This window comes from Microcaecilia unicolor, chromosome 1, assembly GCF_901765095.1.
Source record: "Microcaecilia unicolor chromosome 1, aMicUni1.1, whole genome shotgun sequence".
NCBI classification, from domain to species: Eukaryota; Metazoa; Chordata; class Amphibia; order Gymnophiona; family Siphonopidae; genus Microcaecilia; species Microcaecilia unicolor.
Window position 1 is genome coordinate 599,654,614 of NC_044031.1, and position 13,532 is coordinate 599,668,145.

The window sequence follows — 13,532 nt, forward strand, 5'->3', positions numbered from 1 at the left end:
TCAGCCAGAGGTAAACCCCCGCTTTCATCTAGCCAGGTTTTACTTATTCCTGAGTACTGAATACATGATTAAAGTGAGATCATATAGCAAAATATCAATATTTTTATTAAATACAAAATATTCTGATCAAGGACGTGCTATGGACGTCATCTACTTAGATTTCAGCAAGGCTTTCGACACGGTTTCCCACAGGAGGCTCTTAAATAAACTAGACAGCCTGAAGATAGGACCCGAAGTGGTGAACTGGATTAGGAACTAGTTGACAGACAGACGCCAGAGGGTGGTGATGAATGGAGTTCGCTCGGAGGAGGGAAAGGTGAGTAGTGGAGTGCCTCAGGGATCGGTGCTGGGGCCGATTCTGTTCAATATATTTGTGAGTGACATTGCCGAGGGGTTACAAGGTAAGGTTTGCCTTTTTGCGGATGACACCAAGATTTCCAACAGAGTGGACACCCCGGAGGGTGTGGAAAACATGAAAAAAGATCTGAAGAAGCTAGAAGAATGGTCTAACGTTTGGCAATTAAAATTCAATGCGAAGAAATGCAAAGTGATGCACTTGGGGAGTAGAAATCCAAGGGAGACGTATGTGTTAGGCGGGGGGAGTCTGATAGGCACGGACGGGGAGAGGGATCTTGGGGTGATAGTATCTGAGGACCTGAAGGCGACGAAACAGTGCGACAAGGCGGTGGCAGTAGCTAGAAGATTGCTAGGCTGTATAGAGAGAGGAGTGACCAGCAGAAGAAAGGAGGTTTTAATGCCCCTGTATAAGACGTTGGTGAGGCCCCACCTGGAGTATTGTGTTCAGTTTTGGAGGCCGTATCTTGCGAAGGATGTTAAAAAAATGGAAGCGGTGCAAAGAAAAGCTACGAGGATGGTATGGGATTTACGTTCCAAGACGTATGAAGAGAGGCTTGCTGACCTGAACATGTACACCCTGGAGGAAAGGAGGAACAGGGGTGATATGATACAGACGTTCAAATATTTGAAAGGTATTAATCCGCAAACAAATCTTTTCCGGAGATGGGAAGGCGGTAGAACGAGAGGACGTGAAATGAGATTGAAGGGGGGCAGACTCAGGAAAGATGTCAGGAAGTATTTTTTCACGGAGAGGGTGGTGGACGCTTGGAATGCCCTCCCACGGGAGGTGGTGGAGATGAAAACGGTAACGGAGTTCAAACATGCGTGGGATATGCATAGAGGAATCCTGTGCAGAAGGAATGGATCCTCAGAAGCTTAGCTGAAATTGGGTGGCGGAGCAGTTGGGGGGAAGAGGGGGTGGTGGTTGGGAGGCGAGGATAGGGGAGGGCAGACTTATACGGTCTGTACCAGAGCCGCTGATGGGAGAGGGGGTGGTGGTTGGGAGGCGAGGATAGGGGAGGGCAGACTTATACGGTCTGTACCAGAGTCGCTGATGGGAGGCAGGAAATACTGCTGGGCAGACTTATATGGTCTGTGCCCTGAAAAGGACAGGTACAAATTCAAGGTAAGGTATACACATATGAGTTTGTCTTGGGCAGACTGGATGGACTATGCAGGTCTTTTTCTGCCGTCATCTACTATGTTACTATGTTACTATGAATACATTGAACGGGGGATAAAGATATCAAATTCAGATTGCCAGAAATGGTGAAACAATTACTTGTAATCAAAGTTTTAATTTTTGTATCTTGGTCTTTCCATAATTTACTATGTCAAAAATCCAAAGGAGCTCTTTTTCGAAGACAGACAGACATCTCAAAATGCCAAAAATATCTACATCTGCCAAAAGCGTCTAAATCGTGATTTTTTGAAAACCCAGAATTTGGACGTTTACCACCAAGTTTGTCCAAATAACAAGGATGCGTGTTATGGGCAGAATTAGGGTGGGCCCAAAATTAGGACGTCTTTCAGCAATAATGGAACAGGAAGACACGTCCAAGTCTAAAAAGAAGTACGTTTTTATCTAGAGCTGTTTCAATCACATCCAAGTTTAAAAAAAAAAAAAAAAGATGCTCTGAATGACCAGCTTGACCCCTCAATACCCCAGCGGATGCTGTCCCCCTCCCACTCCCCAAAGAACTGAAACTGAAAGGGGATACAGGAACTATGACAGCATCAGGTATTACGGGCATATTCAACAAAGCAGCAAGCAGCTCCCAGGAAAAGCCTAGTGGTCAGTGCAATGGACTGTAAACAAGGAGATCCAGGCCCAAATCTCACTCTACCTAATACAATAGTAATGGAAATTGTGAGCCCTATAAAACCACCAAATTACCTACTATACCTAAATACAGGAGACACCTGCAGGGTGGAAGACCATTGTAATAGTGTACAGTTAGGTAAAAGTAGGTTTTATTCTGTTACTGGAGGGCTCACAATAATAATAATAATTAAAAAAGAGTTATAGTGAGAATTGTACCTAGATGCCATTTAATTATAATTTAATTTGAGCACTTGTATTCCGCTTAACCAAAATAGTTCAAGGCGGATAACAACACAATCAGTTTTACAAACATTTTCATAGTTAGTACAAACCAATATCCCAGTAAAAAACAATTCAAAACCAAATACAGTGCAATCCGCTTAAGTGCAAGGGTCTGGGACCAAAGAAATGCATGCAGTTAACCAGAGCATGCACTTAACCGTTGTGACCCAAAAAGCTTGACATCTGATAAACATATATACAGTACTGTTTATTAATATACGTACAGTATAGTCTGTTAATTGACATTAGGCTTACTTGAAGTAATCAGTTATAGTCCTCTGTACACTACTGGATCTGTGAGTTCCATAGACTAAGTCTGCCAGACGGTAAAAACTGTCACAGCACTGACACCCAGTGGCTTCCAGATAGGCCCGCACGGTGTTGAGACTCTCCAGCGCTCTTGCAAAAGTGGCAGGAGGAGGTTGTTGAATTTCATCAGCATGTGGCTCGCTGCTCATTTCTTCATCTGTTTCACCATCAGCCGTTGTTGCCTGCGTGTAGGCGCATATCTCGACATCAGTGCTGTCGTCAGCTGTTTGTAGATCGTGATCAACAGCTACGTGGTGATGGAACTCCTCTTCAGTAAAACCGGCTGGGATGTCAATAACCTCTTTATCTGACACGTTTGCAACAGCTGCACCTGTTTCATCCCTCTCCACATGATTAACAAAGCTTGCCCGCTTGTAGCAGTTCACAATGGTTGCCTGTGTAACATGATTCCAGGCTTCTTTCTGCATATGTAGGGAATCCAAAAGTGATAGATTACGAGCCAGGTCAACAACATGTTTATCCTTGCCAGTCTGGTCATCCATAATGCTCATCAGACGACGTAGCACAAGAGCCCGATAATGTTGTTTGAAATTGGTTATTGTGCCCTTATCCATAGGTTGGATCAGAGAGGTAGTATTTGGTGGCAGGAAGACCACCTTGACGTTAGACAGCCTGACATCATCCCTGTGTGCAGCACAATTATCACAAAGCAGCAAAATCTGACGCTTTTGTGACCGCATTCTAGTGTCTAACTTCTTTAACCACTGCTTCCAAATTTCCCCAGTCATCCACGAATTTGTGTTAGCCTTGTATGACACAGGAAGTCACTTAACTTTCTTGAAGCAATGGGGCTGTTTGCTCTTTCCAATGACGAGGGGTTCCAACTTCTCACTCCTATCCATATTGCAGCAAAAGAGGATCGTCAGTCGGTCCCTCGATGTTTTACCTCCAGCCTTTGTAAAGTTTGTGTTGCAGGTCCTATATTATTTTCACCACTCTGAACTATTTTCATCTTCTCCATGTCCCTACAAAGTTATGGCATCCAGACCTATAAACAATACTTCAGCAGGTGGAATCTTTTACTATTTAGCTATACAAGATGTTCATTGTCTTTTTCATCCTGTGGATAATACCTCTACTTATGCAATTAAGCATATTAATGTACCCTGTTCTTTTATTAAATTAACTAGTTACCTTCAGGTCATCTGATGCAATTACTCCTACAGCTTACTGTTTAATATACTGTATTAATTCTCATTAAAAACAGCAAGAGCAGTACATCTCAGTGCTATGTAAGATGGATCACCAAAATAGCAATTTTCAAAATCATTTATCTGTATAAATAGCTATTTTAAGTCAGTAAAATTTCCTACATGAAAACTACTGCATGCATACTTTAAGCTGGGTTATAAAAGGGCTTTTCTGTGAGTATGCTTAGATCAGGGTAGTATAATACTATACATATATTCAATTACTACTGATGCCAATGTCTCAGATGAAACCAAGCTGAAGATACAGCCACATCATTCTCTTTGTAGTCTCAACACCCTGGGCCACATTTTCTGAAAGGGGTTGCAATTCAGATGTCATGGGAGACACCAAGACAGCGCCTACAGTCAACACAAAGGTCTTTGATATGACTATATTACACATACTTTTTAAAACCACTGATATATTTTTCTAATGCAAAAACATTAACAAAGCAAAACAAGCACTGTCACAATGCACACAAAGGCCTAAAATCTATCTAGAAGAATAGGGAATGAAGAAAACCTCAAAACATATATATAGTAAAAATATCCATATATGTTGAAAATGCACGGGCTTTTTGAAAGTTGTCCGCAAATGTCTTACCATCAAGTCCATGGACACAGATAACCAAGTGAATTCCTTCTTCCAAATTTTCTTCCTCTTCTTCTGGAGGAAAATATGGTATATTGGAAGCTAGTACAGATAGCTCACTGTACATGACCCCATCAAACTTCAGCTCTTTCTTGAGTTTGTCTTTAGCCTGATAAAAACTATAAAAAGCCTTAATTAAATACATACAGGATACACAATTTAATAGTAGAATGACGTAAATGAAATGATTATGGTAGTAAGAAATGCATAAAAAAGTATACTATGCTTCAATTGCTGACATCAAAATAACTCTTTCCCTTTGCAAAAACAAAATGGCAATGGTGACATTTAGGGCCTCTTATCTAGCCACAATAGTGGCTCCCGGTGCAGCAATACCGACAAAGCCCATTCACTTTGAATAGGCTCCATCAGCATTGTCATGTGGGAACTGCTAGTGCAGCTTGATAAAAGAGGCCTTTTATTATGATGATGACTTATTTAAAACATTTATACCCTGCCAATTGCTAGTAGTCCTAGAAATGAGGTTACATTTCTAGCGGTGAGCATGATAAAAATCCTGTTTCATTTTTTTTTGCTTCAGTTCATTATCTGGCTCATTTTCAAAATAGAAAAACATCTAAAAAAAGTGACTTAAGTCTGCATTTGGACGTTTTTCTCACAAAAACGTCCAAACCAGTATTTTCAAAACATATTTTTAGACGTTTTTCTATGAAGTCCGTCAGAAGTACGTCCAAATCTCAAGGTGGCGTTTCATGGGTGTATTCAGGGCGGGACTTGGGCATTCCTAAGATTTAGACATTTTTCAGCCATAATGGAACAAAACAAAAACGTCCAGGACTAAAACTTAACGTTTTGAGCTAGACCTGTTTTTATTACGATAAAGGCACAAAAAGGTGCCCTAAATGACCACTGGAGGGAATCAGGAATGACCTCCCTTTATTTCCCCAGTGGTCAGTAACCCCTCCCACCCCCCAAAAATGTGATGAAAAACATTACTTTCCAGTCTCTGTGCCACCCTCAGATGTTATACTCAGGTCCATCAGAATAGCATGCAGGTCCCTGGAGTAGTCTAGTAGTGGGTGCAGTGCACTGCACACAGGTGGACCCAGCCTCCTATCTCTCCCTAACCTGTTACAATTGTGGAGGAAACTGTGAGCCCTCCAAAACTCACCAGAAACCCACTGTACCCACATATAGGTGCCCCCTTCACCTGTAAGGGCTATGGTAGTGGTGTACAGTTGGGGGTAGTGGGTTTTGGGGGGGCTCAACAGACAAAATAAGGGAGCAATGGTGAGATGTGTACCTGGGAGCATTTTATGAAGTCCACTGAGGTGTCCTCTAGGGTGCCCTATTGTTGTCCTGGGATGTCAGGGGGACCAGTCTACTAAAAATGTTGGCTCCTCATACATCCCAATGGCTTGATTTTGGACGTTTTGCACGTAGACATTTTCCCCCCAAAATAGACAAAAAAAACCGTACAAATCACAAAACGTCCATTGTATTTTTGAAAATAAAGATAGATGTTTTTCTTTTTCGAAAATGACCTTCTTTCCTGTTCAGAATTTGGATGTTTTGTGCAAAACGTCCAAACTCAGATTTAGACGTCATATCAAAAATGCCCACCTATGTGTGTTAGTGTGGTTTACAAGCATAAATTAAATGTAAAACAGTTGTATGCATAAAGGAAACAAAGTAAAATGAACATTCATCTTTATGCATTTCTTTATTAAGAAAAAAAGTCTAAATTGCTTACTTTCACCAAAAATAGAAAAAAGTGTTCATCCAATTCATATTGTGCAGGAAAACTCTTTTTAATATAGCCACATGACATACCACCAGCTAAAGGCTTTTCAGGACATGACGTTTACTCACATGTAGCAGATGTTCTCCGAAGACAGTGGTGAATATCCACACTAATGGAAGACATCATCTAATGAAGCCCAGTGCAGAAAACGTTTTTGGAAGTGGCCTACTGCCCAAGTATGTGTTTTTCTGCCTGCGATCATCATAAAAGTCCAGCTTAGTCTAATAAGGTAGATAACAGAATTCAGCTCAGAGGGGAGGTGTGTGGGGTAGTGTAGCTATTTATCCTGCTATCGGTGAATAACTGCTTTTTCAGAGGACATGCAGGATGTAATAACCATACTGATGGGAATCCCTAGCTACTAGGCTGTCTTAAAAGAAGAGGGGAATACAACTAAGGTCTTCAACAAGCAAGACCCGTAATACAAACAAATAACAGCAACATTTTTTTTTCCTTTGTTTTTAGACAGCCTGGGACAGACCCAAAAGGGCCTAAGTGGGTAGAGTTGGATTCTAGACCCCAATTAATTCTGAAAGACTTTCTAACCAAACCGACTATTCTGGGAGTCCCACTTTTGGCGATAGTAAGACTGTGGACTGAAGTCCATGTTGCTGCTCTGCAGATCTTCTTTATGGAACCTCACCTCAAGTGAACTTGGGTGCAGCCATGACTTTGATAACGTGAGCCATGACATGACCCTCCAGGGTCAGCCCATCCTAAGCATAAGTAAAGGAAATTGATTGGCTTACAATATTGGTTAATAACCTATTAAAGGATAGGTTATTTCCTCCAGAATTGAGACAGATTGTGTTAACCCCAATTCCGAAAACACAAGATGCTGATTTATCAGTTGTTTCTAATTTTCGACCAGTGGCTAGCATCCCGTGGATGGCAAAACTCATGGAGTCAATAGTTGCAATGCAAGTTACATTATATTTAAAGTATTTTCATTGCTTACACAGTTTTCAATTTGGTTTCAGGTCAATGCACAGTACAGAATCATTATTATTATTTTTGGTTTCTAAAGTTTGAGAAATTCTTAGTCTGGGGTTCATTTTGTCTTGCTCCAATTGATATTTCTGGAGCATTTGATAGGGTGGATCGTGGTATCCTGAGGTACAGACTGAGTGAATTTGGATTATCTGGTACTATTTATAAATGGATAGAAAGTTTTCTAAGAAGAAGAACTTATTATGTCAAGAAGAATAATATTTTTTCATTTACATGGAGATCAGACTTTGGTGTTCCACAGGCATCACCACTGTCTCCAATCTTGTTTAATGTATTTATGAGCTCACTGGCCTCACTTTTGGAGACAGGTTACTGTGGTTGCTCATATGCTGACAATATATCAGATTTCCTAAGTTTATAGACTACTACCTCTGAATGAATAGCCCTGATTCAATCTTGGGCTAGTCAGTAACTTTTAAGACTAAAGGCAGCCAAGAACAAATTGTTGTATTTTTGCAATGGTTCTACTTTGGTCCCTTGCAGTGTGACTATTGCTTCAGGAGAACAATTATGGGTTGAAAAATCCTCTAGGGTTTTAGGTATTATTTTGGATACTCAATTGACAATGATTCCACAGATAAGTTATTTGAGTAAGAAGTTATTTTTTAAATTACGACAATTGAGAGCAATAAGATCTTTTTTTTTTTTTTAACTGAACATTTTTTTGCATGCTGGTTCAAGCTATTGTGCCACCTCAGTTGGATTATTGTAGTGCTTTTTTATGTGTAGGACTAAGTTCAAGATTAATTAAAAAGTTGCAATTATTACAAAACTAGGAAAAAATGCCCGTTTCTGAGCGGAATGAAACGGGCGCTAGCAAGGGGCCCCCTCCCTCCGTCCCTCGAAGCTACTTGCCTTGTTCGCTGTGGGCCGTTTCGGCCCTCGAGTGTCAATAGCTCCGCCCTCGACGTCATGACGTTTTGACGCGTCAGGGCCCCCTCCCTCCGTCCCTCAAAGCTACTTGCCTTGTTCGCTGTGGGCCGTTTCGGCCCTCGAGTGTCAATAGCTCCGCCCTCGACGTCATGACGTTTTGACGCGTCATGACGTTTTGACGCGAGGGCGGTGCAGACACTCCAGGGCACACCGGATATCTCGGGCGCCTCAACTTCCGTGGAGGCTTCAGAACGTTGGGGTTGCCTTTTATATATATAGATACTGCAGCCAAAATAATCTATGGCTGCTATTGTTATGACCATGAAATACCTTTGATAAGAAGCGTACATTAGCTACCAGTTTCTGCACAGATATCTTTTAAGATGGCTTGCATTGTAATTAATATATTACAAGGGAACTGTTCCTCTCTTTTCCCACATTAGTACATAAGTAATGCCACACTGGGAAAAGACCAAGGGTCCATCTAGCCCAGCATCCTGTCCACGACAGAGGCCAATCCAGGCCAAGGGCACCTGGCAAGCTTCCCAAACGTACAAACATTCTATACATGTTGTTCCTGGAATTGTGGATTTTTCCCAAGTCCATTTAGTAGTGGTTTATGGACTTGTCCTTTAGGAAACCGTTTAACCCCTTTTTAAACTCTGCCAAGCTAACCGCCTTCACCACGTTCTCCGGCAACGAATTCCAGAGTTTAATTACGTGTTGGGTGAAGAAACATTTTCTCCGATTTGTTTTAAATTTACTACACTGTAGTTTCATCGCATGCCCCCTAGTCCTAGTATTTTTGGAAAGCGTGAACAAACACTTCACATCCACCTGTTCCACTCCACTCATTATTTTATATACCTCTATCATGTCTCCCCTCAGCCGTCTCTTCTCCAAGCTGAAAAGCCCTAGCCTCCTTAGTCTTTCTTCATAGGGAAGTCGTCCCATCCCCACTATCATTTTAGTCTCCCTTCGCTGCACCTTTTCCAATTCTACTATATCCTTCTTGAGATGCGGTGACCAGAATTGGACACAATACTCAAGGTGCGGTCGCACCATAGAGCGATATAACGGCATTATAACATCCTCACACCTGTTTTCCATACCTTTCCTAATAATACCCAACATTCTATTCGCTTTCCGAGCCGCAGCAGCACACTGAGCAGAAGGTTTCAGTGTATTATCGACGACAACACCCAGATCCCTTTCTTGGTCCGTAACTCCTAACGTGGAACCTTGCATGACGTAGCTATAATTCGGGTTCTTTTTTCCCACATGCATCACCTTGCACTTGCTCACATTAAAGGTCATCTGTCATTTTGCCACTCAGTCTCCCAGTCTTGTAAGGTCCTTCTGTAATTTTTCACAATCCAGTCGCGAGTTGACTTTGAATAACTTTGTGTCATCAGCAAATTTAATTAACTCGTTAGTTACTCCCATCTCTAAATCATTTATAAATATATTAAAAAGCAGCGGTCCTAGCACAGACCCCTGAGGAACCTCACTAACTACCCTTCTCCATTGTGAATACTGCCCATTTAACCTCACTCTCTGTTTCCTATCCTTCAACCAGTTTTTAATCCACAATAGGACTTTTCCTCCTATCCCATGACCCTCCAATTTCCTCTGTAGCCTTTCATGAGGTACCTTGTCAAACGCCTTTTGAAAATCTAGATACACAATATTAACCGGCTCCCCTTTGTCCACATGTTTGTTTACTCCTTCAAAGAATTGATAGCTTATTCAGTTTTTAGTGTGAATTCCTGTTTTCATTCAACTTTACAGTTGGGATTTTCATTCGTTAAAAAAAGTCCGGTATAAGAAATTTCATGATGGATCTTTTATTTTTCAGGCTAGTAAATTGTGGAACTTTTTACCTGTACAAATTCAGATAATTTTTGGTTACCTGCAGTTCCATAAAGATTGAAAACTTATCTTTTCAATAAGTACTTGAATGATTAATGCTGAGGGACTTTATTGACCTTAAAGGCATGACTTTGAATTCATGTAACCTACTTAGATTAGCAGGATATTTATTACATTTGTATCCCACATTTTCCCATCCTATGGCAGGTTCAGTGTGGTCTGCTAGCCTATTCAAAAGTGTGTTTATTGACGGCAGCCCCCATCCTGCTGAGATCAAAAGAAACAAAGAGCTGGGTGGATTTTCTATGGCTCCTAGTCAGCTCCAGATAGAAGGCTAAGGCTGTCTTGTGCATTCAATTTGATGGGCATGCAACTTTAAGAAAAATGTTGGCAGAACAATTGACTGTTTAACATGGAACTGCAACGCTACTTTAGGAAGGAACATAGAATATGTATACAAAACCACCTGTTGTAAAATAGATTACAGTAGATCAGCTACTAGGGCCTGTAGCTTACCAACCCTGCATACTGAAGTGGCCGCTACCAAAAACAAGACCTTCCTGGTCAGGTACTTCAGGTGACAGGTTATCAAGTGGCTCAAAAGGAGATTTTATCAACTAGGTAAGGACAATGTTCAGTTCTAATGGCACTGTGAGGGAGGGAAGTTTCAATAGGAGCAAACCTCTCATGAAGCAGACAACTAAAGGCTGATGAGAGATGAGCTTACTCTCAACATGAGGGGATCTTACCCCAGTCCTCAAGACATATTCATTCAATCTGGTTTTTAAGATACCCACAATGAATATCTCATGTATATTGTGGATATCCTGAAAACCTGACTGGATGGGTATATATCCTGAGGACTGGGTTGAGTACCCCTGCTCTACACAGTGATAAGCTCCAAATGCAATGAGGTGAACTCTTACTGAATTACTTTTGAAAACTGACTGGTAAGTGTAGAAGGTATTGTGTAGTACAGTAAAAGTGGTCCAGGGCCTTGCCCTCACACCAGATAGCAAACCTCTTTCACTCGAAACCATAAAACCTCTTAGTGGAATATCTTCTGGAAGCCAGCAGAACCTGAGAGACATTCTCCAGCAGGTTTAAAGAGTACACTTCTAACCTAATATCCAAGGTGTGAGGGCCAGGGACTGGAGATCAGGATGTAGGAGGACCCCTTGTTCTGAGTGATGAGGGTCAAAAAGCATTCTAGTCTCCACGGATCTTCGGAGGATACATCAGAGGGTGCTCAAGTTCTGGTGGCTCCGCTGACTGACCTCTTCAATGCTTCCTTACAGTCTGGTGTGGTCCTGAAGAACTGGAGAAGGGCAGATGTGGTCTCTTTGCACAAGAGTGGAACGAGGAGGTTGGGAATTACAGACCTGTCAGTCTGACCTCGGTGGTGAGTAAACTGACGGAAATACTTCTAAAGCGGAGAACTGTGAGGTTTCTCAAACTGAATGGAATGCAGGACCTGAGGCAGGTCATGTCAGATGAATCTGATTGATTTTTTTCGACTGGGTGACCAAACAGTTGGACATGGGAGGGGCTCTGGATGTACTGTATTTGGATTTCAGCAAAGGCCTTTGACACGGTTCTGAACAGGAAACTTATAAATAAACTGAGTCCCTCGGTATGTGACCTAGAGTAACTGACTGGGTTAAAAATTGGTTGAACGGAAGGAGACAGTGGGTAGTGGTAAATGGAGCTTGCTCTGAAGATAAGGATGTTATCACTGGAATACCACTGGGATTGGTCCTAGGGCTGGCTCTTTCTAACATCTTTGTGAGTGATATTGTGGAAGGGCTGTCTGGTAAGGTTTGTCTCTTTGCGAATGATATCAAACTCTGCAATAGGGTGGTCACCTTGGAGGGTGTGGATGACACGAGGAAGGATATAGCAAAGCATGAGAAATGGTCCGATATTTGGCAACTAAGATTTAATGCTAAAAAATGCAGGGTCATGTAATTGGGTCACAAGAATCTGAGGGAATGGTATAATAAAGGGGGGGGGGGGAGGTGAAGTGCTTCTGTGTACAAAGGAACAGAGGGAGTAATTGTGTCTGATGACCTTAAAGTAGCCAAACAGGTAGAAAAAGTTACAGTCAAAGCCAGAAGGATGCTTGGGTGTATAAGGAGAGGGATGACCAGCAGAAAGAAATAGGTGATGGTGCCCTTCTATTAGTCGCTGGTGAGGCCCCATTTATAGTAATGTGTACAATTCTGGAGACTGCATATACGGAAAGATATAAACAGGATGGATTCAGTCCAGAGGGCGGCTACAAAATTGGTAAGCGGTCTTCAACATAAAACATATAAGGACAGGCTTATGAACCTCAACATGTATACACTGGAAGAAAGGAGGGGAAAAGGAGATATATCTCAGGGGCATTAATGTATAGGAAGAGAGCCTTTTCCAAATGAAGGAAAACTCTGGAATGAGGGGGCATACAATGAAGTTAAGAGAAAACAGTATTAGGAGGAATCTAAGAAAGTATTCATTTAAGGAAAGGGTGCTGGAAGCGTGGAATGGCACCCCGATGGAGGTTGTGGAGACGAGGCCTGTGTCAGAGTTTAAGAAAGCATGGCACAAGCATGTGGGATCCCTTAGGAAAAGGAGGCAATAAGGGTCACGGAGTATGGGCAAACTGGATGGGTCATTTGGCCTTTATCTGCCATATTTCTATGTTTTTATCAGAAGAGGGAACCAGATCTACATAGAGCAATGAGAATTATAGTATGAGTTTCAGGAGTATTTTCATAAAGAGGACCCTTCCACCAATGAAGGAGAAAGGCATCCAAGGCTAGCCTGCTCTGTGATCCCTGTCTGAAGCAGAATTGATGGACCTTCTAGCTGATATGAGTGGAAAAAGGTCTATTGAGGGGGTGCCTCATTCTTGAAAGATCTGCTGGGCAACCCCTCTGTTGAGAGACTATTAATGCAGTTGGCATTACCTGACTCAGTCTGTGCACCCCACATCTGTTTTTCCTCGCCAGGTAAGTGGCTCTGAGCACTATCCTGTGGAAAAGTGCTCACTTCCACATCCTGACTGCCTCCTGACACAGGTGGAATGATCCAGTGCCTCTCTGATTGTTTACATAGTACACTGCAACCTGACTGACTGAATTAATATAATTTGCTTCCTCAGATGATCTCTGAAAACCTTTAGAGTATTCCAGATAGCTCTTAGCTGAAGGAGGATTATTTGGTGTTCAGTCTCCTGAGCAGTACACTAACTCTAAGTGTGGAGCCATGTACACGAGCTCTCCACCCCAGGATGGACACATCTATCGTTAGTGGAATTTGGAATGGCAATCCCTTGCTCAAACTGCTGCAAATTAGCCACCAAGACAGGAACTCTTTCAGAGAAGGTAA

At 42.0% G+C, this 13,532-nt stretch overlaps 1 protein-coding gene across 1 annotated transcript in view; it reads right to left on the bottom strand.

Annotated features, from left to right (window-relative positions):
* FAM135B (family with sequence similarity 135 member B) overlaps positions 1-13,532 on the bottom strand; it is a 283,306-nt gene that overhangs the window by 81,653 nt on the left and 188,121 nt on the right. The window contains exon 14 of the mRNA XM_030219522.1: positions 4,589-4,755. Within this exon, the coding sequence (XP_030075382.1) occupies positions 4,589-4,755 (167 nt within the window). The remainder of the gene's footprint in view (positions 1-4,588; positions 4,756-13,532) is intronic.